This window comes from Aythya marila (genome assembly GCF_965140915.1).
Source record: "Aythya marila genome assembly, chromosome: 1".
Taxonomy (NCBI): Eukaryota; Metazoa; Chordata; class Aves; order Anseriformes; family Anatidae; genus Aythya; species Aythya marila.
In genome coordinates this window covers 146,908,484-146,932,322 of record NC_139042.1, presented here as the reverse complement: position 1 = coordinate 146,932,322, position 23,839 = coordinate 146,908,484, and the positions used below count along the sequence as shown (strand labels likewise).

The 23,839-nt window shown below is 42.3% G+C and overlaps 1 protein-coding gene across 1 annotated transcript in view; it reads right to left on the bottom strand.

Annotated features, from left to right (window-relative positions):
- Positions 1-23,839, bottom strand: part of BRAF (B-Raf proto-oncogene, serine/threonine kinase) — an 85,432-nt gene that overhangs the window by 53,276 nt on the left and 8,317 nt on the right. The window contains exons 2-3 of the mRNA XM_082769802.1: positions 18,094-18,195; positions 8,408-8,671 (exon numbers count right to left, since the gene is read on the bottom strand). Of these exons, the coding sequence (XP_082625928.1) occupies positions 8,408-8,671; positions 18,094-18,195 (366 nt within the window). The remainder of the gene's footprint in view (positions 1-8,407; positions 8,672-18,093; positions 18,196-23,839) is intronic.

Below are 23,839 nucleotides of genomic sequence, written 5' to 3'. Positions count from 1 at the left end.
CCAAGATGACTACACAGGAAAACAATCTTATTTCTGACACTCACGTATGCATTGATTCCCCTCCAACTAACCAACCCAGCTACTTGTTTTTACTTTCAAAGAAGTCCTAATTCTGCCGTGTTTCCAGCTGAATCAAGATGCTAACTTGATCTGCTAATTAATCAGCAGCAGTAGGCTCCACCACTTACTGGCTAGGCTTTCAATGAAGCACCTTCAAGGCTTTCTCACATTACCAAAACCTTTCTGTCAAACGCCATGATTTATCCTGACACCAAGAAACTTTACATCAGATACACAACATACTTACACTGGTCAACATGGTCTTGTTTCTCTGTATGCCATCGTTTTTCTCTTGTTAAAGTTTTGGCTGAAATAGAGTTAATTTTCCTCATAGAGGCTCATAAGATGCTGCATTTTGGATTTTGATGGAGATAGTGTTGATAACATACCTATGTTTCAGCAGTTGTAGAGCAGTGCTCACACAGGGCCAAGGACTCGCCAGCTCCTCGTGCTGCCCCAGCAGCGAGGGGCTGGGGGTACACCAGGAGCTGGGAGGGGACACAGCCAGGACAGTTGGCCCCAGCTGGCCAGAGGGAAGTCCCACACCGTGTGGTGTCATGCTCAGCAACAAAGCTGGGGTAAAGGAGGAGGAAGGGGGGACGTTTGGGGCGATGGCATTTGTCTTCCCAAGAAATTATCCCGCGTGCTGAGCCCTGCTTCCCTGGCAGTGGCTGAACTCCTGCCTGCTGATGGGAGGCAGCGACTGAACTCCTTGGTTTGCTTTGCTTGTGCACATGCCTTTTGCTTTATCTAATAAACTGTCCTTATCTCAGCCCATGAGTTCTTGCACTTTTACCTTCCCAGTTCTCTCCCCATCCCACCTGGGGAGAGCGAGCAGCTGCATGGTGCTCAGCTGTCTGCCAGGGTTAAAACCACACCACCTCTCATTATACTCCTAGCTGGAGCCAAGTGAAACAGATATATTTACTTGATCTTCCACATAAACAGTACTACTAATAAACAAAAAACACAGAAACATTTTAAGTATCGAGGCAGTTGCTGGGCAGGAACGTAAGCAGCTCACCCCACTATTTCCTGCACGTCTAGCAGCTCCAAAGGAACAGCAGAAGGCTGCTGCAGTAGTTGGGACTGTTTCAGAACATGATCAAAGACGAATAACAAAGTTGGCTCTCCATTACCAACCAGGCAGGTTTTATAAAGTCAGTTTAAGCAGCATCGTTGTACTCCCTGCTGAAAAAAAAAACAACAAGCCCGTCTTGTATCTGACAAAAGCTCTCAACTCCTGAAGTGGGTCCCCAGTCCTACAATTAGGTACGTAATTGGTGGCAGAGCCTGAATGTATGGAATTGGGATTGGGGTGGAGGCACACTAACAGTAGGTACCATATATTTTCACAAGGAATCACCTTCCTACTTCAATCCAGCACACCTGAAGCTGTTCTGTACATCTGAAAACCCCGAGCAAATGCCTCTGTTAATAGGCACGAGAAAGACATGAGAGGTCTGTTCTTAAAGCCAGAGGTCCTAGTTAAGGTTGTGTTAGTTTGGAAGATTAAAATGTGTGTGATGCTTCTTCAACCATTCGGAGAATGAAGGAAGTACTACAGCAAGGAATCCCACCACTCACAGAGAATGGCCGGATGGTTTTTAGGCTGGTAGCCTATCACCCAGCTACCTGCAGTACAAACTGCACTGCAAACTGCAATTCCTTCTGAAGTGGGTTTGCTTAGGAAATTTCCTGAGTTTCCAGCAGACTAAGTGTAGGATCAGCGTAGTTGCTCCGTTTCCAGTATTTACTAAGAGTTGTCGTACAAGATATTCCTAACTTTCTCAGTGACGTAAGCACCATTTCAAATTTGATACATGAACTTCAACTCCAAGGCCAATAACCCCCAACACTCAGAGTTCCTATAAGCACCAATTCCCAGCTCTGAAAGAGACAGTTGACTATGTCTATTTAATAAAAGCTTAACTTAGTAACTTAACTAGATCCAAGCAGTGTGTAAAACTGAATGATAGTCATTTCTCTACCTGAAACAAAGCTGAATCATTAATTTGCAGTATTTGCTGATCAGACCTGAGCATGTATTTCCAATTGTGTATTTAGAATAACAGTTTCAAGCAAAAACGGGTTGCTCCAAGCAGAACGGGAGCTGTCCTCCCCCTGGCTATACAGCATATGAGGCAGGATTAAGCCTCTCCACTGCAAACACCCGGCAGGAAACAACGCAGTCTAAAATCTGTTCCACCACCCAAGGAGGACTTGCTGAGGCTGCTCTGAGCAGACAAAGCCTGGTTACGCGCCTCAGGTCTAGCCACCATCTGCTAGCAGTGCCCTACAAGGACCTGCAGAATTCTGTCTGGTCATCCCTCCCTGCTTCTGCACACATCTGTTTGTGCACGCACACCTGCAGACACACTTACACCAGATCTGAGCCTAAGGAGGACTTGCACTTTCCCTCCACCACTTACGTGCCTCTTCCTCTTTTGTCAGTACAGCCTTTTTTTTCTTTTCTTTAATCCTACCACAGCACAAGACCACAGATTTTCCTGAAGTTCTGCGCTTAGCGTCTCACATTTAGCAAGCTGAAACCAAGCTGCAGGCCTACCCTGGGAAGGCAAATGGTAATTAAACTCCAGGAGAGAGCAGGAGATAAGAGCAAGAGCCTCTCCCTGAGTATACACCCAACTTGAACCTCATTTGCATCCCATAACCAGGAAAAGCATCTGGGTTCAGTGTCAGAAGAACTCCTTTTCCCCTGCTGTCAAGCACAGACCATTACTAAGTTCTGGTCCAAACTCCTTCAAATGACAGCACATCCTCAAGCTAGAAAGTTTCCTCTTAGTCAAGAGGCTGGACAAGTGATCGAGGTCAAGAACACCAGCTTGTCTGTGACAGAGTGATTAAGTCTGCAAGCTCCTAATGAGCATGACTAATACTGCAGAATCACAGCATCCACCGAAAACTCAAAGCTTAGAGATAAAAATGAGAAGACATCATAGTCTAGGGAAGCACAGCTTCATGTGTCTTAGAGCATACCAAGCTAATCCACCACTGTTACTTAAACCTCAAGTTCTTTAGGCAGCCCGTTTTACTTCGATTAGACTGGGGCAGCAACACACACACAACCTTATCTCAGAGGCAAGATAGCTCTGTACTGGCCCCAAATTACCTCCTGTATCACGTTCACACAGAAATGCAGTCACCTCTTCTTCCTAAACTGTAATCAGATTTACATATGCAGAAATAATTTTTCTTTTAGGTGCCCTGGTTGCACAACCAAGTAAAGTCAAACATATTTTCTCTGGTGATCCTACCTGTAGCCTAACTTAAACCTGGTGAAGCACATGTTTATAAACATCAAAACAATTATGCTTGCCTTCACGTTTGCTGTAGTGTATTGCATAATCATAATCATAAGCTCTTCTTTATACAAAATGATTCCTTTAAATGCAAAACAGAGGTCAGGCTTGCTAAAAGCCTTAAAAACATCTCTAATAAAAGGATTGAAGAGGAAGTTAAAAGGGGAGGGAAAGGAGCAGCAGAAGCATATTGCGGTGAGGAGAAAAAGTAAGAGTGGAAACATGCTATATGGCTTAGAGAAGAGGAAGAGATAAGATGGAGTAACAAGAAACACACAGAACAATGCAGGCAGTGATATACTGTGACCTACTGCAGGAAAGAAGGAGAAAACTTGTGGCAGCTTGATCACAGGAGCTGAGGCTACAACAGCTATACAGATGGGGACAAAACACCTGAAAAGAGCAGGATGACTGAAATCCATTACCCCTCTCTCCAAATTTCAAATATAGGCAGCACTAGCTGCCAAGCCATACCTCACAGGCAGGCAACAAAATCACCTTGCTTAACACTATGCATCTGCACAGTGCTACAAAGAGGTTGTAATTTACATTAAATTACATTTTGTGGGATGGAGGGAAGTAAAGTGGCAGGAGAAGGGAGAAGACATGCTTCTCATGTCCAGTACTACTCAGTTTGTGTTTTCTCCTCTTTGCTAGTAAGAGAAATCCCATAGGTTGTCACAGTTCAGTCAGAGTCAATACCTGACTGACTGCTACAAAAAGCACTAGTTTCACACAGACACTGGCTGTGCAATCCATTCAATTCCCACTTCCACTGGGAACATGGCTCCCCTTTAAGTGAGAAGACTTCCAAAAAAAAAAAAAAAAAACCAAACCATAAAAATACTAGCAACTGCTGACAAGATACAGTCATGTATCAGTTTACTGGTCAGTGTATTATTCAAAAGCACATATTGAGGCTCTTCAGTAGACAGCTTGTAACAAAAAAAAAACAAAAACAACACAACACATGCCTCTAAAGGACAGCTAGATAGCCTGCAAAAAGTTAACTCTTCTTCCATTCTTCTTCTTCTTCAACCTGGTACGCCCCTCTGACTATTACCCCCTTTTGATAGTCCAGGCGGGCAGTGATAACATCGAAGAGAGAAGCCTCAAGGCTATCAAAAGGGACTTTAGGGGGCTGGGTCGGTTAGTGGATGGAGCGGGAGTGCAGGTGGTGTTTTCGTCCATCCCTATGGTGGCAGGGAGGAGTTCAGAGAGGACACGGAAAGCCCACCTGTTAAACACGTGGCTCTGGGGCTGGTGCCAACGCAGAAATCTTGGGTTTTTTGATCATGGGGCACTTTACTCAGCACCTGGCCTGATGGCCGCAGATGGGTCCCTATCTTTTAGGGGAAAAAGGATCCTGGGCCAGGAACTGGCAGGGCTCATTGAGAGGGCTTTAAACTAGGTAGGAAGGGGGATGGGGCTGAGGCTAGGATTGTTGGGGCTGTGCCAGGGGGAACAATGGCAAGGCCGGAGGATAAGGCAATGGCCCAGCTGAAGTGCATCTACACCAATGCACGCAGCATGGGTAACAAACAGGAGGAGCTGGAAGCCATCGTGCGGCAGGCAGGCTACGACTTGGTTGCCATCACGGAGACGTGGTGGGACCAGTCTCATGACTGGAGTGCTGCAATGCCTGGCTATAAGCTCTATAGAAGGGACAGGCAGCATAGAAGGGGTGGTGGTGTGGCTCTCTATATTAGAGAGTCTTTCGAGGTTGTAGAACTCGAGGTTGGGAATGACAAGGTCGAGTCCCTTTGGGTTAGGATCGGCAGGGACAACAAGGCTGGTGTCCTGGTCGGGGTCTGCTATAGACCGCCGAACCAGGATGAGGAGACGGATGAGGAATTCTACAGGCAGCTGACAGAGGTTGCAAAATCATCAGCTCTTGTACTCGTGGGGGACTTCAACTTCCCTGACATATCCTGGAAGCACAACACAGCCCTGAGAAAGCAGTCTAGGACGTTTCTGGAGAGCGTGGAAGATAGCTTCCTGACGCAGCTGGTTAGTGAACCTACCAGGGGTGGTGCCCCGCTAGACCTTCTCTTCACAAACAGAGAAGGACTGGTGGAGGACGTGATCGTCGGGAGCTGTCTAGGGCAGAGTGACCACGCAATGGTGGAGTTCACTATTCTTGGCGAGGCCAGGAAGGGGACCAGTAAAACCGCTGTATTGGACTTTCGGAGGGCTGACTTTGAGCTGCTCAGGACACTGGTTGGTGGAGTCCCTTGGGAGGCGGTTCTGAAGGGCAGAGGGGTCCAGGAAGGCTGGGCGCTCTTCAAGAGGGAAGTCTTAATGGCGCAGGAACGGTCTGTTCCCACGTGCCCAAAGACGAGCTGGCGGGGAAGAAGACCGGCCTGGCTCAACAGAGAATTGTGGCTTGATCTTAGGAGGAAAAAGAGGGTTTATAAGCTTTGGAAAAGTGGGCAGGCCACTAAGGAGGACTTTAAAGAAGTAGCGAGGCTGTGCAGGGACAAAATTAGGAAGGCCAAAGCTCATCTGGAGCTCAATCTGGCTACTGCCGTTAAAGATAACAAAAAACGTTTCTATAAATACATCAACACCAAAAGGAGGACTAAGGAGAATCTCCATCCTTTACTGGATGCGGGGGGAAACTTAGTTACAAGAGATGAGGAAAAGGCGGAGGTGCTCAATGCCTTCTTTGCCTCAGTCTTTAGCGGCAATACCGGATGTTCTCTGGATACCCAGTACCCTGAGCTGGTGGAAGGGGATGGGGAGCAGGATGTGGCCCTCATTATCCATGAAGAACTGGTTGGTGACCTACTACGGCACTTAGATGTGCACAAGTCGATGGGGCCAGATGGGATCCACCCAAGGGTACTGAGGGAACTGGCAGAGGAGCTGGCCAAGCCGCTGTCCATCATTTATCAACAGTCCTGGCTATCGGGGGAGGTCCCAGTTGACTGGCGGCTAGCAAACGTGACGCCCATCTACAAGAAGGGCCGGAGGGCTGACCCAGGAAACTACAGGCCTGTCAGTTTGACCTCAGTGCCAGGAAAGCTCATGGAGCAGATCCTCCTGAGAGTCATCATGCAGCACTTGAAGGGGAAGCAGGCGATCAGGCCCAGTCAGCATGGCTTTATGAAAGGCAGGTCATGCCTGACGAACCTGATCTCCTTCTATGACAGAGTGACGCGCTGGGTGGATGAGGGAAAGGCTGTGGATGTGCTCTACCTTGACTTCAGCAAGGCTTTTGACACCGTCTCCCACAGCATTCTCCTCAAGAAACTGGCTGCTCTTGGCTAGGACTGGCGCACGCTTCGTTGGGTTAGAAACTGGCTGGATAGCCGGGCCCAAAGAGTCGTGGTGAATGGAGCCAAGTCCAGTTGGAGGCCAGTCACTAGTGGCGTCCCCCAGGGCTCGGTGCTGGGGCCGGTCCTCTTTAATATCTTCATCGATGATCTGGACGAGGGCATCGAGTGCACCCTCAGTAAGTTCGCAGATGACACCAAGTTAGGTGCGTGTGTCGATCTGCTTGAGGGTAGGAAAGCTCTGCAGGAGGATCTGGATAGGCTGCACCGATGGGCTGAGGTCAACTGCATGAAGTTTAACAAGGCCAAGTGCCGGGTCCTGCACCTGGGGCGCAATAACCCCAAGCAGAGCTACAGGCTGGGAGAGGAATGGTTGGAAAGCTGCCAGGCAGAGAAGGACCTGGGAGTGATGGTGGACAGTCGGCTGAATATGAGCCAGCAGTGTGCTCAGGTGGCCAAGAAGGCCAACGGCATCCTGGCTTGTATTAGGAACAGTGTGACCAGCAGGGCTAGGGAGGTGATCGTCCCCCTGTACTCAGCTCTGGTGAGGCCGCACCTCGAGTACTGTGTTCAGTTTTGGGCCCCTCGCTACAAGAAGGACATCGAGGTGCTTGAGCGGGTGCAGAGAAGGGCGACGAAGCTGGTGAGGGGCCTGGAGAACAAGTCCTACGAGGAGCGGCTGAGGGAGCTGGGCTTGTTCAGCCTGGAGAAGAGGAGGCTCAGGGGCGACCTTATCGCTCTCTATAGGTACCTCAAGGGAGGCTGTAGCGAGGTGGGGGTTGATCTGTTCTCCCACGTGCCTGGTGACAGGACGAGGGGGAATGGGTTTAAGTTGAGCCAGGGGAGTTTTAGGCTAGATGTTAGGAAGAACTTCTTCACTGAAAGGGTTGTGAGGCATTGGAACAGGCTGCCCAGGGAAGTGGTGGAGTCACCATCCTTGGAAGTCTTCAAAAGACGTTTAGATGTAGAGCTTAGGGATATGGTTTAGTGGAGGGCTGTTAGCGTTAGGTTGGACTCGATGACCTTGAGGTCTCTTCCAACCTAGAAAATTCTGTGATTCTGTGATTCCATGATCCCAGGAATCACAGTAACATTGTCAAAACTGATAAACAAGAGGTTTTGAGCAGTTTGCAGTCAATGCTACGACAGAAATACTTGCAGGCTCCTGTTAACAGAAGCAATGTCCCTCCCCATGTCAATTCTATATACAGCACCTGATAGCATCAGGGTCCCAACACAAAGCACTCACCACAGAGAGTGGGGAGGTAAACAACAGAAAAACAAGCAATTCTGCACAGCTCTACTTAGCTGTGCTTAGCTTGGTGCTTGCTGTAGAGCATTCACTGCTGCTAGTAACTTCAACAAGACGGAAAACATTTATTTTCCCTAATCTTGCCCTGTTAAACTAATCAATAATTTTACATAGTACAAGAAATAGATTTGTCTGCCCCCTCTTACCTGTTGTAAAGCAGTACACTATGTAACCAAAAGAGCTGATTTTAGGAAAATATTTGAGTTATTTCTATTCTTAAGGAACTCCTGAAAGTGTTGTCTTCTATAGCAGTAATGCAGAATGCATATTGGTGTTAATGCTGTGACGGAGTTCTGCAGACTGCAAACAGATTTGCCACCTCTTTGACTTCCACATGAGTTAGTTTTTCAGCTCCTAAATTAACTTTTGAACGAAGACAAACAAAAATACAGGAACTACTGAGGTTCTAAGTATGTACAAAGAAATTGACTTACCACAGTCCTTTGCTTGTTGGGCAGGAAGACTCTAACGATAGGCTTCTGTGGAGACTTAGGGTTATTCCGTGACATATCAGTAGGGTTTTGATAAACTGAAAGGGATGAAGTTGCTACTGAGAGGCTAGAGGAGGAAGATGATGCAACTGTGTCTGTTGAAGCTGAACTGGAGACAGAGAAATCAGTTCCATTCCCCATGGATTCCAATAACTGCTGTTCTCTCTGCTGTAGGGCATCTAGTTTGCTGGTGTACTCTTCATAGGCCTGTGAAGGAAGAACAGCTATTTTAATGATGTAGTAGCCTCAGACAAAAACAGAAGTCTAAATTCAGAATGAACATGAAACAAAGAGCATTCTGAACTAGTTCAAATTTCCCCAAAAAATGTACAAAATGATCTGGTCAAAGTTTTTAATAGGAAAAAGAAGTAGTGGCTTTAAACTCACGTTAAACTTTCTGAAATAACTGATTTTTAAATCGATAAAATGGGTAAGTGGATAAAAGAAATCATAGCTCCTAGTTTCAAAGCACCTCCACTATCTGCTATAATTCAGAACTACGTTAAAGGACAGCAATCTTCAACGAGTGTTGTCAGGTGCCTTTCCAAATTATTGTGCTACAGCTAAATGCAGCACTCTCTTGGAATAACAGAAAAATACGTCTACTGCAATAATTAAGAGAAAGCAGAAACCTGCTTCTTGCTTCCTGAATCTGACCACGTACTCAGCTCACTGTTCACCATTCTTCACCTCTGGTACTAACCTTTCATTCCAGATGGTAAAAACATTTGTTACAGTTAGAACACAACCAACTTTGCCCTGTTATAAAGTCACCCAAAAACCACATGGCAGCAATCGTTTGAAATATATTTAATTAAACTGTATGGTATTAATTTGATTTTCTGCCAAGTAAAGGTTATACAAATCCTAATTACACACTGGCCAAATTCCTTTAAAAAAAAAAAAAAAAGTCAGCAACACTGAATTTGTCCATGAAGTTTTAAAATAAATATAGCCAATAAACATTACTGGTAAGTTATAGAACACAAATATGCAACTGTATATATTTTGTTTTAAAATCTGTTTCCATCAACTTTATTTGTAACAAGAACATCACAATCTATATCCAAATACCAGTGTTACTTCTTCAGCATACAAGTTAGTAGGTGCCTTCAAAATTCTGAATCAAAAAGCTTGAACCAGTTAAGAAACTTGTGCTTCATGCTACATAAACATTTTGGCGTTAAACAAAGCTGTGTTAGACCTTTGCAGAGAATAAGATCTTTCAAACTTAACATCTAAACAGTAATGAAGAGAATTTTCTTCTTAGCTCTCCAGCAAGACTGAGAACTGTGCCAGGCTGCATATGTTTTCAACGTGAAAGAAGATATTTACTTCAGGGAAAGATCCATCCTTACTTGTATTTCTCTAGTTCTCTGTGCATAACTTGCTTCACTTTAAATTTATAGAACTGAACTAACCAAAAAGCTGCAGGGTGCATATTTGGAAAAAAATATTGATTTTAAGAGAAAAAATAACCTTGCTCATAGATGCAAGTGATGCAAACACACACTACATTTTACAATTCCATTTAAATCATACAGGTTCCATCTTTTAATAAATGGCCATAAGCTGCAAGAAACTGACAACTGCTTGCTATTTCTTTTGAGAACTGAAAGTATCTAGTGTTTCATGATTAGACCACAAACTTGATGACTTTAGGCCAGAACATTTTCACTCTGCTGTCAAAAGTAAATTGAAAGTTACACAATTATAAATAATGGCATTTTTGGCTGTACAGTACCATAAGCATCTCACTCTTACTTCCAGGAACAACTTTTCATGTAAATTCCAGTAAAAGTTCCATGTGTCAAGAATTATTTTCAGTAAACAAAAATTAAGAATCATAAACTGTTACCATTTCACCAATACTTTTCTAAATACTTACTTCCTTTTCTCATGAACATTGCAAAATATTATTTGCACTAACATATGCAACGTTACATTGCTTCCGGATACTTGTGGGCTTAGTTCCTGCACAAAACTACACATCTTTCAAAATACTCAATCCTACAATGTTTACACTGGCAGCTTAATCTGTCACTAATGCAAACTCAAAAGTCAAATGATTTATCTTACAAGCATAAACATTGAGCACGAAAAACTGGGAGCTCTTGCAGGCTTTAGATTCTATACTATTAAACTCTGCATGAAAAGACCTATTTTTTTTTTTATGGAGGCAAAAACTCTCAATGTCAGAGCAGAAGATCCCATTACAGAACACTATGGAAGTAAAAATTTACCATTAGACTTTAGATATGTTTTTCCTCTTAAAAAAATATTTCTATATAGAAGCTGCAATAGTAGGTGCAGCAGAAACAGAACAGCTCCAATGAAATCTCATTTTCACAAAGATTAAGTACATCAGTCTCAGCTGATGACTAACACCCACGGACCTTACACAGACGACAGCACCAAGTCAAAGCCGAGAATTATCTCATAGAGTTAAATTTAAGGAGTGTTACGACAGCAGAAGTGGCCTTTGGTAAGGTATTCCCATCTAGGAGAAGGCTATGCCATAGACCATGGCCACATTAGCTGGCAGACATCAACAGCTACAAAAATCAGACAAGGACCTATTGGTCAACCCTAAGGTTGATTTCTATCATCATTAGCATTTGAAATATAAACTTAGAAAAAAAAGCATATCATATCTACCACAAAAAAATATATATATATATATGCTGAACATTGTAGTAATTCATGAAATGAAGGATTTTAAAGTGAAGTTGCTCTCCAGCCATCCCGTTCCAGGCACAAAACTCTGCACTTAGCTTTCCTGCTGTGCTTGTTGCTACCACTGGGCTTCCGTGGTCCACTCCTCCAGGGGGTCTATCAATTGCCAAAACCAAAGTGTCTTTAATAACATATATTATCCACAACAACTTTGTTTGTCCGCCCTATCACTAGAAGGCTCCCAATTTTGGGTGAATTTGCAGCATTCCCCAAAGTTAAGGAAAAATTTATTCAAGGAGCTGAATGCTAGATTCAAACTGGCACATCTTTCTAATCTGCAAATAACTCTATGGCTATCTAAACTAGAAGGAAAAGTTAAAATTAACCATATTGCATATCAGTACATACGCATATCGTGCACTCATACATATGAGACCACTCCTGAAGCTTTAACTGCGAGTAAAACGTACAAAGGCCTGGTAAGCTGCCAAGTCCATTTAAAGCATTACAAGTTGGCGTGCTTATATGCAACGTACAGACAGGCTATACTACGTTGCTGCTCACTCACAGGCAGCAGAGTAAAAGAAGTTACTCCTTAAGCATTGCAGCCCATTGACAAAATTAGTGGTGACCTCCAAAATCAACAGAACCGCAATAGGCACACAGCTGTCCCACCTCAGTCCTGTCAGCATCATCTTGCCAGCAAGGGATTTCCTCAAAGGCACGCATGTTTTTCTATTACGTATCACTCATATTATATTTGAAATTTGCTTTCTTGGGCCATAACCAGACTATACATTCTGTTAAGAACATCTGAAGTAGAAATAACAAGTGGAATGTTTTTTTTTTTTTCAGAATTAACCTGGGATAATACCGAATTATGGTTTCCCCTTCTCCCTGTCCCCCACTGCATCTGGTGGGAACCCAGCCTAAACTCAAGTGGACCAAATGGTTTTTATCATTCTCTCTCCCTTCCTCAATCAAATTTTAGGTACCACCCATATTTTGCAAGGCTCTTAAAAGCCCAAATTACAGCTTCCACATCTCTGAAACCCAGATTGTGTTGCTATTTAAAAGATGTCTGACCTTTTAGACTGTTGATCAAATGCAAATCCCACTAAGTTAAATGGGAGCTGAAGATAGACAGTAACGTAAATCAGGATTTCTTCATTTAGTAAGGCTCCTAAATCTGTACTCAGTCTAACTTTAGACACCCCAGTTTTGGTCCAACATATTTGATCCACACCAGTTAGGAGCCTGGTGAAAGTTAACCTGAATCTCTCCAGGGACCGCCAGGTTTCCCAGTGACTGTACCCAGCATCAGTATTTCTTGAAATACCACAAACAGTCTGAACCAAGCTGAGATTCATCATTCTGATCCATTTCAGTCCGTATGCGCCTGCTGTTGCAAAAACATGCTGTAGGTCAGCAAAGAGGTAATCTTCTTTAATTAATTAGACTTCCTGCATGGATTCTCGTTATGCAGGAATAAGGAACGAAACACTCTCCAGAAATTCAATAGCTGAAGTCTCAAAAAATGGCAAGAGCAAGGCCTCTGAATAAAATTCTGTTTTCCTGGACTATTAGGTGTAAAGTAGAAAATCACAGCAGTTAGGGACAAACATCTCTACCCACATCATTCTCATTTTAATTAGCATCCAACAGTGAGACTATGAAAAAGGAAGATTCCTGCACACCAAAAAGCTGACTGAGTTTTGAAACTTGATTTGATACTGTCATTCCAGCCATGCATTTGTACTGCTTTATTTTGCATGGAGCCTAAATTTAAAAGCAGGCAGCTTGCTCTTGTACTGTTAAATGAAGGAAAGAGCAGGTGCAAGAGGCAGCCTCACACTACGCGAAGAACTCTGGGCTAAGTAACAGAACTAAAGGGCTAATAGTGCGAAGTGAAATTCTCAGCTGAATTCATCAGATTATATTGTACACGTGACTGCTAGGCAAGAAGGACACAACACGTTCTGGAATTTTAAATAAGGCTTCTTGAACGGTCATTAAGAGTCTATAATGGCTAACAAATCTGATTAAGTTACTTAAGTATGATCTCTCCTTTATAAATTTAAGCTGACCGCTTTTGGCCAGTTTTCACCTGTACAACCCATTTTGAGTTCACAGACAGCATTTATTGCCAGTGTTGCACAGAAATACACAGACCTTTATCCTTCTGCCCCTAACTTGTGTTATCCTTGTCATCAGTACTTTGTTGGTAGAGACAAAAAGGTTTCATTTTGATGGCCATTATAAAATAAATCCTTGCGTATTGTTCTAACAGTTTTTATTTTAAGTTTTTGCGAACAGGATTTCCCAGTATCATAGTACTTGACTTTTCTTGCAGTAAAGTTTTCCACTATTTACAATGCTCTAACAAATCTTCAGAAAAAGGGTTTTTCCACAGTGAATCACAAACTGTGTATTTTGGGAAACAGCACTTCAAGTACAGATATAACACAGTGAGAAATTATGTGGGAAGACAAAAATCATTGATGTTTTCAGCTGCTGTGATACAGAGTGCTTCCAAAAATGTAGTAAAACCTACCAAGGAGCCCCTGCAGCCTCTTCTCCAGAATAAAAGAGAAGTGCTATTAATACTATTTCTACATCGACTGAGTCAAACAGTTATTTCAAATATTTAACAGTGGTTTCCAGGGGTCTCTTAGATCCGAGACGCATGCTCACACACAGAGGTAGGAAGAAGTTCTGGGATGACCTAAGAAAGGATTTTAGCTACAATACAGAAGCCACACTTAGATCTGAACACAGCCAATGCTTACTACATTAATTATTTCTTCCATCCAGAACAAACAGAGGTTTTTCTTGTAATCATTTTAGAGAGCCTTGATAAGAGTCCCAAAGCTATTACTAATTACAGCAATTAGAAGAAAATTGTATGGTTAATGACGAGTGTTCTTTTCTTTCTTCTGTTCACTTCGTTTCCTACCCCTGCATCTCACACGCATGCTCAGGAGCATCTCTGCAGCTTCACTCTCCTTCCTCAGCCTCTCCTTTCCTGTCCCGACAGGAGGGAGACAGGTTACGTGATATCCTAGAGTTTCACACTACTTTTTCCACTCCAGGCAGCTGGAAGTGGTAACACATACAGGCTTGAAGGCCCTACACCACTTGCCTAAGAGTCAATTCTTTAAGGCCATTGCTGAGGAGTGATGGATCAAGGCAGGGAGATGCCCCTGAATCTGAGTACCCCCTCTTGCAAGCACAAATACACGCTGAACTCAACATAGCATACATCAATTACCTGCAATATTTCAAGTCACCTGCTCTTCTTTCACAGTCAATTGATGAATCCTGAAGTGATGGCTGCAACAATAGCTGTCAGTTTTAAAATTCTTCTCGTGTAAGACGTGTTGAACCCCACCCTCAGAATTAAAAAAAAACTGCCACACAAAATTTGTCTTCGCTCTTTGAGATGAGCACAGAAGCAAAAGCTTGTTAGCTCATATCTTCTTAAGCAACTGTAACTAAGGCATAAATTCATTTTTATTTTTAAATGAGCTGTAGGTTTTATATTCAATGCAAAAATAATTCTCCTAAATCCTCTGAATGGCCGATTTCCAGATTTATTTTATTTTTTTGTCTATTTCTTCAGCTTTCCTATGGATGCTTCCCATCTCTTTTATTGCTTTTAATTGAAATGCTATTTTGTTGCCAGGCCCAACCACAACTTTACTTGACAAATCCATAGAGGCAGCTGTAACACAGAATACCAACCAGTATACCAGGTGCTCCAAGTCCTTCCTGTGAACTTCAGCACTTGGTAAGAGGCACAAGAAACAAGATATAAAGCCATATGAGAGTACAAAAGAACTGAACGAATGCTATGGTACGGAACTCTTCAGACCAGACGATGGATAGCCGTCAAGCTTTCAGGAGATATCAAAAAGCCACGGTTTTGTAGAAAGCAATACAGCAATAAACTAGATGTTTGCAACAGGAGTGAAAGCAGAAGCGTTCATCTGCAGGTACTTACCTAGCAATTAGCTTTGGATAATTCCATCTTTTGCAAAGGAAAGCAGACAACATGCTTGCTGATAGCCCTCAAGAGGTGATCAACAGGCAGAGTCCACAGAAGTCCTTAAGTGTTGCTCAGTTTTTATGGAAGAGGCAAGACATATCAGAGCAGTGGAAGGAAGGAAAGCGAAGGCTGACACCATCACCGGAACAGGCTAACAAATTTACCCACAAAGACTCTGGCAAAAACAGGGCAATATCACATTTTACATCCAGAAATGAGACTTCAGCAAAGCAATTAAAATATGAGAAGTCAGAGGAGGCTGGACAGAGCTTGAAATTGCATAGCCTTCCCATTCAAGCATATACTGGAGACCATGGTGTCAAGGCCTACATTGAAGCCCTGGGAAAAGGCAGAAATCACACGCAGAAGACGTGACAATGCCCAGGTATGGAAAGTGAGCAAGAGGCCCAAGAGTGGCTCCGAACACAGGTAGCTTGCTATTTCTGACGGATGTCAGAAGGATGAGTTATCTACTGAACTGCTTAAGCTACCCACACGTACTCTGCATAATTTCCTGTTCTTTTTATGCATATCAAAACTACTGCATTTTCTTAGTTCTGCATTTTCTAGAAGCAAACATGTCCTTCCCCACTTTATCACGCTACATCCACAGCTTGTTGCATGTAGCTTTGTCCTTTCATGTTGCGGCCAGGGCTGTCCTAGCACTTTTTCTGATAAGCAGAGGAATACAGCAAGTTAAAACATTAGCTCCAGCAGTGACGAGCTACATCCAGATAGATGCCTGCAAAGTAAATTTGGACAATGGAAAGCAGCTTTTGTTCTGGACCAAGCCAAAAACAGCCAGAAAGGTGCAGAAAGGTCGTACCAGATAACTGTTGCTGCATTGAAATGAATCATCAAGGGCTGCCAGTAATCTTGCTTCTCACCGTATCAGGTATGTTGTAATAAATTTCCTTCTTCTCTTTCCCTCACACTTCAGTTCTACTGAAGGAAATCTAAAAACTAAACAAGTGACTGGCTTGCAGCACATAATCCTATTCAGTTCCATTAATCCATCCAAGCGTGATCTAATCCAGGTTGATGACCACGCAAAGAGGAAGTTTCCCTCTCTCTCACCCCATTTTCTAGGTTCTTGACTCACAGCTGCAACCTCTTCCCCTTCCCGAACACTAACCACAGCTCTGGGACTCATGGGACTCCATCATAACCACAGTCAGTCTACTAGCTGGATGGCAAACGAATCCAGCAAAACCAGAATATTTTCCTCTTGGGTTAAGGACTCCAAGTGGCTTAGCCACTACTGGTACTGCAAGTACCTGAGCCAAGGAAGCAGAGGAACCACTTAGCAAAGAGCTGGGAAAAAAACCTCAGGATCTTCATTTCAATGATGGTGGGCTCTTTTTCACAGGACCCACTCCCTTATGGGATAATTTATCTGAAAGAGTACCAGCATTACTTGTCATAAGACTCTCTTCATGACCCAGGACAACTTGGTGTGGCAGAAGAACACCCTGCCCTGTCCAGCAGGGCTTGCATAGCACACAGATGAGTCCAAGTTACTGTTACGTCTCAGCTGCACGTGGAACCAGCAAACTCACAAACCTACTTTAAGCTTGATATTTTGTAGTCACTAAGCATCCCAGACTTACCATAGTTTTTACACTATTGCAATAATTTCTAGGTAAACATTTGCTCCTGTAAATGGCCTCTTTCCTATCGATGAACTATGGAATAATTTAAAAGCTTCCAACGTAGGAACCTCACTTTTAATCTACATACAAGCAAGTGACAAATGGCTGTACCAAACCAAACAGTTCACGACCTGAAATCCAGACTTAGCAAGCATTAGGCTTATTATTATTGCAATTTGATTCATCATTTAATAAAACCAACATAGATTCAGCAATATTAAATACAGAGATCTGGAACGAACCGGTTCAAGTTTATATAAACACTGGCGTGTTTATATGCCACTGAGTGGTTAAAATAGTGATTAACACTGATTCAATCCTTACATTTCATATTAGCAAGAAAGGAACTACAGAGGGCCTCATTTGACCTTAACAGTTAAGGACATTATGTCAACACTCGTACAATCAGGTTACCGCCCTGCTCTGACATGGTAAGATAAAAGCTAGAAATACCTGAAATAATGAGATCTTTATTTTTAATTACCCAGTGCCATTAGGCAGCAAGCACAATTAAAATGACTACAAAAGAAAACTGGTTGACCTCCAGTTATTTCAGTACTTGAAAGACCCAAGAAAAGGGCAGGGTTTGGAGCAAGCGATACCTATTCAATTCCTAATAGATGCAACTGATGCATGTGGTCCTTTTATAGTTTCTTAATGGTCCTGCATCTACGCAACTTCATGAATCAGGAGTAATGAAAGAATAAAAAGATTTAATTTTTAATTAGCTTACAAATTAAACGCAGCTTTAAAATATTACTCCACCCTACAATTCTTTGCATTTCTGTAAGAAAGATCCCTTCTACTAATAACAGTTTTTGTATTCCACATGACTGTATTTCAAAGGATAAAAGAAGGGGGATTCAACTGCTTTAAAGGCAAAGTTAGTCTTATGTTCCATGTGCATATATTCACTTAAAAATGCATTCTTTGTTATATTTTTTATTTTCATTATTATTATTACTATTATTTTTTTAAAACTACATACACAATTTTTCCCCCTGCACCAAAAAGGACACCTTACATTTCAATTGCACCAGCATTAACTGTTAAAAAATGCCACTGATCCTCCCTTACTGATGCGTATGAGGAATCCCACACAGCCCCCTTCCGTCTCCAAATAGAAAAAGTTAGGTTTCTAGTCCACAAGGGAGATATACTCTTACTACAGGTATTCTTACTTTTAACACAAGATGCTTCATATAAGATAGATAACATACCAGTGACCTAGCCACATTTGTCCACAAACTTACCTCTAAATATATTGATGGTGGGTTATGCTCTCCTCCAAACTTGTCTAGCAATGCTTCTATATGTTCTTGTGTTAATTTAATCATCTGTTTGATATTCCACACCTAAAATAGAAAATGAAATATTTTAACTTAATTAAATCCTAGGGAGCCTATAGAATCAGCCCTAAACCAAAACAAATTACATTTTCTAGATATTTAATAACAAAAGTCCATAATAAAAATATTTTAGTATCAGTAAGTGCACAAAGCTATCCTGCTCATTCATGGTCAGTAAGACACATTTTACTTCCCTCGTAAACAGAGAAAAAGTAAATTTGGTTTCAAAATTCAGGAATGACTGTATAAGCAACTTTTTGGAATGTTTTGGTTCTTATGTTTATCAAAACCATATTTAGCATTTTTCTTGCAACAGCCCTACCAAGTTTAGTGGAGTTGTATCAAGCCATAAGTAATCTGCGTCAACACATTCACGTAATCCAGACTCAGTTCTATTTGCATGGTAATACGACGTCTCGATCTTAAGTACTTCCTATACCGTGAATTCCACGTTCCCGTGCCTTACAAGTTTTCTTACAGGCCTTGGATGTGATCTGAAAGAAACATTTACCTCTAGTGCACAGAGAAGATTTATGGCACTGTACTGTGAAACAACTCAGGTTGGTAGTTATTCGTCACAACATCCTGAAAGAGCCCATTTCACGACTTTGAGATTACTGTAGGGAAATGGCATTACGAATCCTAGTGCTATCACCTAAGAAGGCACCGAACCACTAACTCAAATAATTTCAAACAATAACGCTACACTGATTTAAGAACCTACTTAGACCCAACAAAAATCAGAAATTTATAGGGCAGAGAGGGAAGAAAGAGGAGAATCTCTTCTTCACAGGTACTGTTGTTCAGATAATTTACCTGAAAAAAAATAATCAGGGTTACCAGACCCAGAATAGGAAAAAACAAACAAACAAAACAAACACCACACTGCTTCTTCCAAAGGGTTTATAAGGACTTCTGTTACATCTTTCAGTTTAACTCTTCTCTACTTCATGGATTATTATAACATATACAACCTCAAGACTGGGCCTGGGCCTGGACCTGGAAGTTATCACAACTTCTCTCTTTAAAAAGCAGATGCAACCACCAGAGTATTCCATAGTATATACCAAGAACAGGATCCAACCCAACCTGGATCAAAACAAGTCTTACCAGTCTTGAGATATTCACGAAGAAACAAACTCCAAAATATAGTTCCCATGTTGTGCATCACCTTACTTACACTCACTTAAGACATTGGTTATCCGCCAGTAAACATTAAGATTAAAGGTAAGCCATTCCCTAAAGAAACTAAGGATTGATTCCTATCTAGCTCCAGTTTCAGAACAAACAGAACAAAGGTTTCATCACCCAGCTACATTCAAGCAAAAGCAGTTTGCTGAGGGACAAGTAACCTGAACCATCAAGGGTGAGGGGACACCAAATGAAGAGCAAGACGTTCAAACATTCTGGATGCAAACTCACTTAAGGCAACTGGGGAAGTCAACTTGCTTCTCAACTTACAATCACTTTATCATGTGGAGTTAGGAATGCTAACCAGCAAACAGGAAGATCTCTGCATTTTGCTAACGTTTTTCCCAAGTTGGCAAGAGGTAGCCACATCCTTGGTGAAGGGAACAAGCTTGAACCAATACCCTATGTCAATTAACCTGTTCAATAGAAGAGTTTTAGATGTTTAGTTGCTGTACAAATTACCATTACCATACGTGCCATTAACCTGGCTGCATACACAGGAAATTCATGGCAAACAAAGGAAGCATGCCTCAAGATTACTTTCAGAAAACAAGTTTCATTACTATTTAATGCAACTTTTATTATTCATTCTGGCAATTCTACCTACAGAAGTCATCCTCACCACTTACTATACTTTAACCAGCACCAAAAACTTACTACACTCAAATGCCTGCCAACCGTGGGGAGGGAAGGTGCTTCCCCGACAAAGTAACCTGTTGGATGAGGTTTTTTGAATACTTTTTTGAAGATTGATAATAAGCAACTTCATTGCTCAGAGATTATTTCCCATTTTGTGTCCATGACAGCAACCTTGCTTTCTTTTAAAGAAGTAAAGCAGCAACACACACAGCAGAAGCACGTTAATTAGAAGGTGGCAGCAACAAAATCTAAAAACAGCCTTGAACAGTTCAGAGGACAGAAATCTTCTGGTTATGTTAATACCATGACAAGAGCAAAAACTCAATGACTAATGAAAAAAAAAAAAAAAAAACAAATTTGAGACTTACTGCCAGCTGCTGGACTACGGCAAACATTTCTCTACCTGAAGAAGCCACAGTTAAATCTAGTGGAAGACAGCATGGCCCAGAGCGGCTGGAAATGATGCCCTGAATTACTTTCTGTACACCTGAGCACTAAAGTAAGAGCATCTTGCAGGGAAACTTTGCATGGATTTCTATTACCTTAGAAAGGCTACTCACACAGCTAAAAGTACACTGAAGGCAGAAGGAAATTTATCAACGTCAACCACAGCACTGAGTCATTACTTGTTGCTCACAGAAATGGAAAACCTATTTCGTGTGCCATATTCATCAAAAGTCTTCTGACAAGCTGAAAAAAACTCTCACAAATCCAGTATTGACTAGCATACTCTCTCCTTAATCTAGTATGCACCAGAACACGACATGGCAAGCGTCCAAGCCTCACAGTTCCTCTTTAAGTAGCAGCTCTTACTACTTCCATGAAGCTACCTTCTGCTGTTTCCTATCAGCGAAAAGAGTTAAATAGGGTCGCTTGTGGTCCTGAGCATCCCTTATCTAGGTAGCTGATTCCCCTTGATACTCAACCCCTATGAAAGCATATAGCATCCTATTATGCAGGATCTACGACTACTGCAATTTAATTGAAGGGATGTAAGCCTTTTCCTAATTGGAGTTCAGAAGTGGTGCTCTGTGCAAGTTACCTCGTGTGACCTGAAAAGGCCTGCTTCTGCACACCACAGCGCCCGTGGCTTCCTCCTCACAAGAACGACGCTGTGCGTGCTACACGTGCACCACCAGCAGTCCCAGCCTGCCTTTTCTCCTCTCAAACCTGCACGTTCTGGTAACTCACCTCACCCACGTGTGCATCCTGTGCACCAGGCCAGCTTTAAAGACTTTGGGCCAGGACAGTCTCTCAACACCACATCCCCATCATACAGGTGTGGAATTTCATGGCAGTGGAGTGCTCATAAACATGCTCATAACAACAAAAAAAATAGTGCTGGTCTTCCTTAGTGACCAGCAGGCTTCTCCAGTTTTCTTCTCATTCTAGTGAAAGCATAAATAAAATGTGGATAAAGGGATTTATGCGATAAAGTTACTGCCAAATATCTCACAGAAGTGCAAAAACCAGTGCCAGCCTAAGAGCCAGTTGCTAGAAATATTGATGCGTTCTCAAGTCCATCTGCAACGATTGCAGCATTGCCCACAAGCAAGTCCAGCCACTTTCCACGGGAAGCAGCATGGTCATTTGAGGCAGCGTTTCATTGTAGTTCCACCAAAAAAAAAAAAAAGTAATGACTCCTTTATATCTGGGATAACCTTATTTTTTTCCTAAAAAGCCTCAAATAAATTTTTCCGCCTTATCTGGTAGCATTAGGTTAAGGTTATTCTTTATCACAAGAGATTAGATTTGATTCTCCTTTTAGTGCTGCTGACGGAAAGAAGCTGACACAGGCTAAAATGGATACAGACAGACAGAAGACCGGAGATATTCCAGATATTCTGGAATATATCAACTCCTATCTGCCCATTGTGGATAACCATGCATTAATTTTGCAAATAAGCACTCCCTTGCAACGTAATGAAAAGATGATGACCTATTTCAAGCCAGAGGCAAGTCAGATGGAGTAGGAGGCCAAATCCATTGTATTCAGTGAAGACTGGCTCTGCAGCATGCGAGGCTATAAGCCATGAAGTTGTTTTTGCATCCCATGCTGCTTGTCAAGAAATGCACTGCCTGAGACAGCACAAAGCACGCTGTCTTTTATGCTTCTTGCACCTGGCACCAGTACCCAAGCCTTGCAGCACATGCCAGCTGTGAGCTCTGTGATTCACACTTTGTAGGAGACACCTGAACGTCTGAATCTGTTCCATAAAGAAAAGGAAGTCATTCTTTGCACAGACATTGTGTGTCCTGCATTTGGATTATCACACGTAGTGATGATGGAGAATACTTCAATTGAACAAACGAGGTGAAGTCACTGAAGAATCGATTTGAAAACTCTTTCACAATGAAGATGAAATCATTGATACATATCCAACACTACTCTCACCAGCCCCTTCAGGCTTGCTTCTTCGAGAATGAATTTGATGGTTTGGTCCATGACTTTAGAAAGCTGTCATGTATGAGCTCATTCTTAGCTGAACTAACACCTCCACAAACCTGAAAGCAAAGTGTCAGAGCGTAAGAGGTGAGAGGACACATGGTTGGGGTTAGTAACTCAGCACCCCACCTCAGGGCTTGCACATCAAGATGCAAAACTTGCATCTTCCCCATGTCTTTGCCAAAAATCACCGTTAAAGCTTTCTCACATTTTGATATCTTACCTGAGATACTTTCTCCCCTCATCAACCCAGAGTGGTGTTAGCACTCTTCCTGCCTCTTACAAAGCTTTCTCCCCATTTTACGGTGTCGTACACTGGAATATGACAGGTACATGGAGTGGGAAGGACAGTCTTTTCCTTCCTCCTTTTCTTCAGGCTTCAGCTTTGCTCCATCTCTCAACAGAAGCTTCTCTCCATTTGCACATCCACTGTGCTCATTTTTGCATTTCTCCTACTCTGTTAACTCATTATGCTTATTATATTTTCAGCAGCGTAAGTTTTTTTTTTTTTTTTTTTTAAGAATAGAATAGGTATTATGAAAAATACTAAGAGCTGAAAAACTACTGAATTGAAAACCAGCTTGCAGTGAGTTTCACCTAAGAGTTTACAGAAGTGACATAAATGCCAACATTGAGACTGCCCTTGCTACTTTATCTTCCCCAACTTTTTATTCGTGGTGGCAAATCATTTTATTGCAGCTCCTGTCTGAGATACCAACTCTGACACTGTGTCTTCCTTTTTGGCTAGCTAGACAGTTCAGAACGAGTCTGTTAAAATTCACCCTCATGGTGCAGTACACAAGTCACAGACATTACTATCTACAGGCATTGCTGTAACTGCGGGAAAGAAGTCTCTTCTTCCACAAAAGTCTAAGGTCTCTGAACATATCTTTCCACACTGGTGAAGAATGGCCTTGGTGAAGATGTACGACAGCATGTTCAAGAAGTGAAGGTCTCAGGAAGAGTTGCAGCATTTTTCTGTACCACCCTGTCTGATTACACCTGGGTAAGCTAATACAGTAAATAGGGTCAGCTGGCACCTGCTGCAAGAATGGCAATTAGTAAAATATTAAGAAGGTTTCAAGATTAAAACTTTCTTTTCATTTAACAGGTAACATTTTTAGGAAGGAGAAGGCTTATTCTTATCCCCCTGTAACCAGTAATAATGCAGGTTTTCAGCTGTGTTTGTTGTGAAACTTTTTATGTTGAGCAAAAAAAAGACTAAAACCAAACAGCCAACAATTCCCTCCCTACCCCACAAAACTGGGAAACATCTGACCACATTCATACTCAAGTATCTGAATTATCATCTCTGAAGAATTATCAGCAGAAATTCTGTCCGAATGAGAACTGCAGGGTAACTCTTCTGCAATA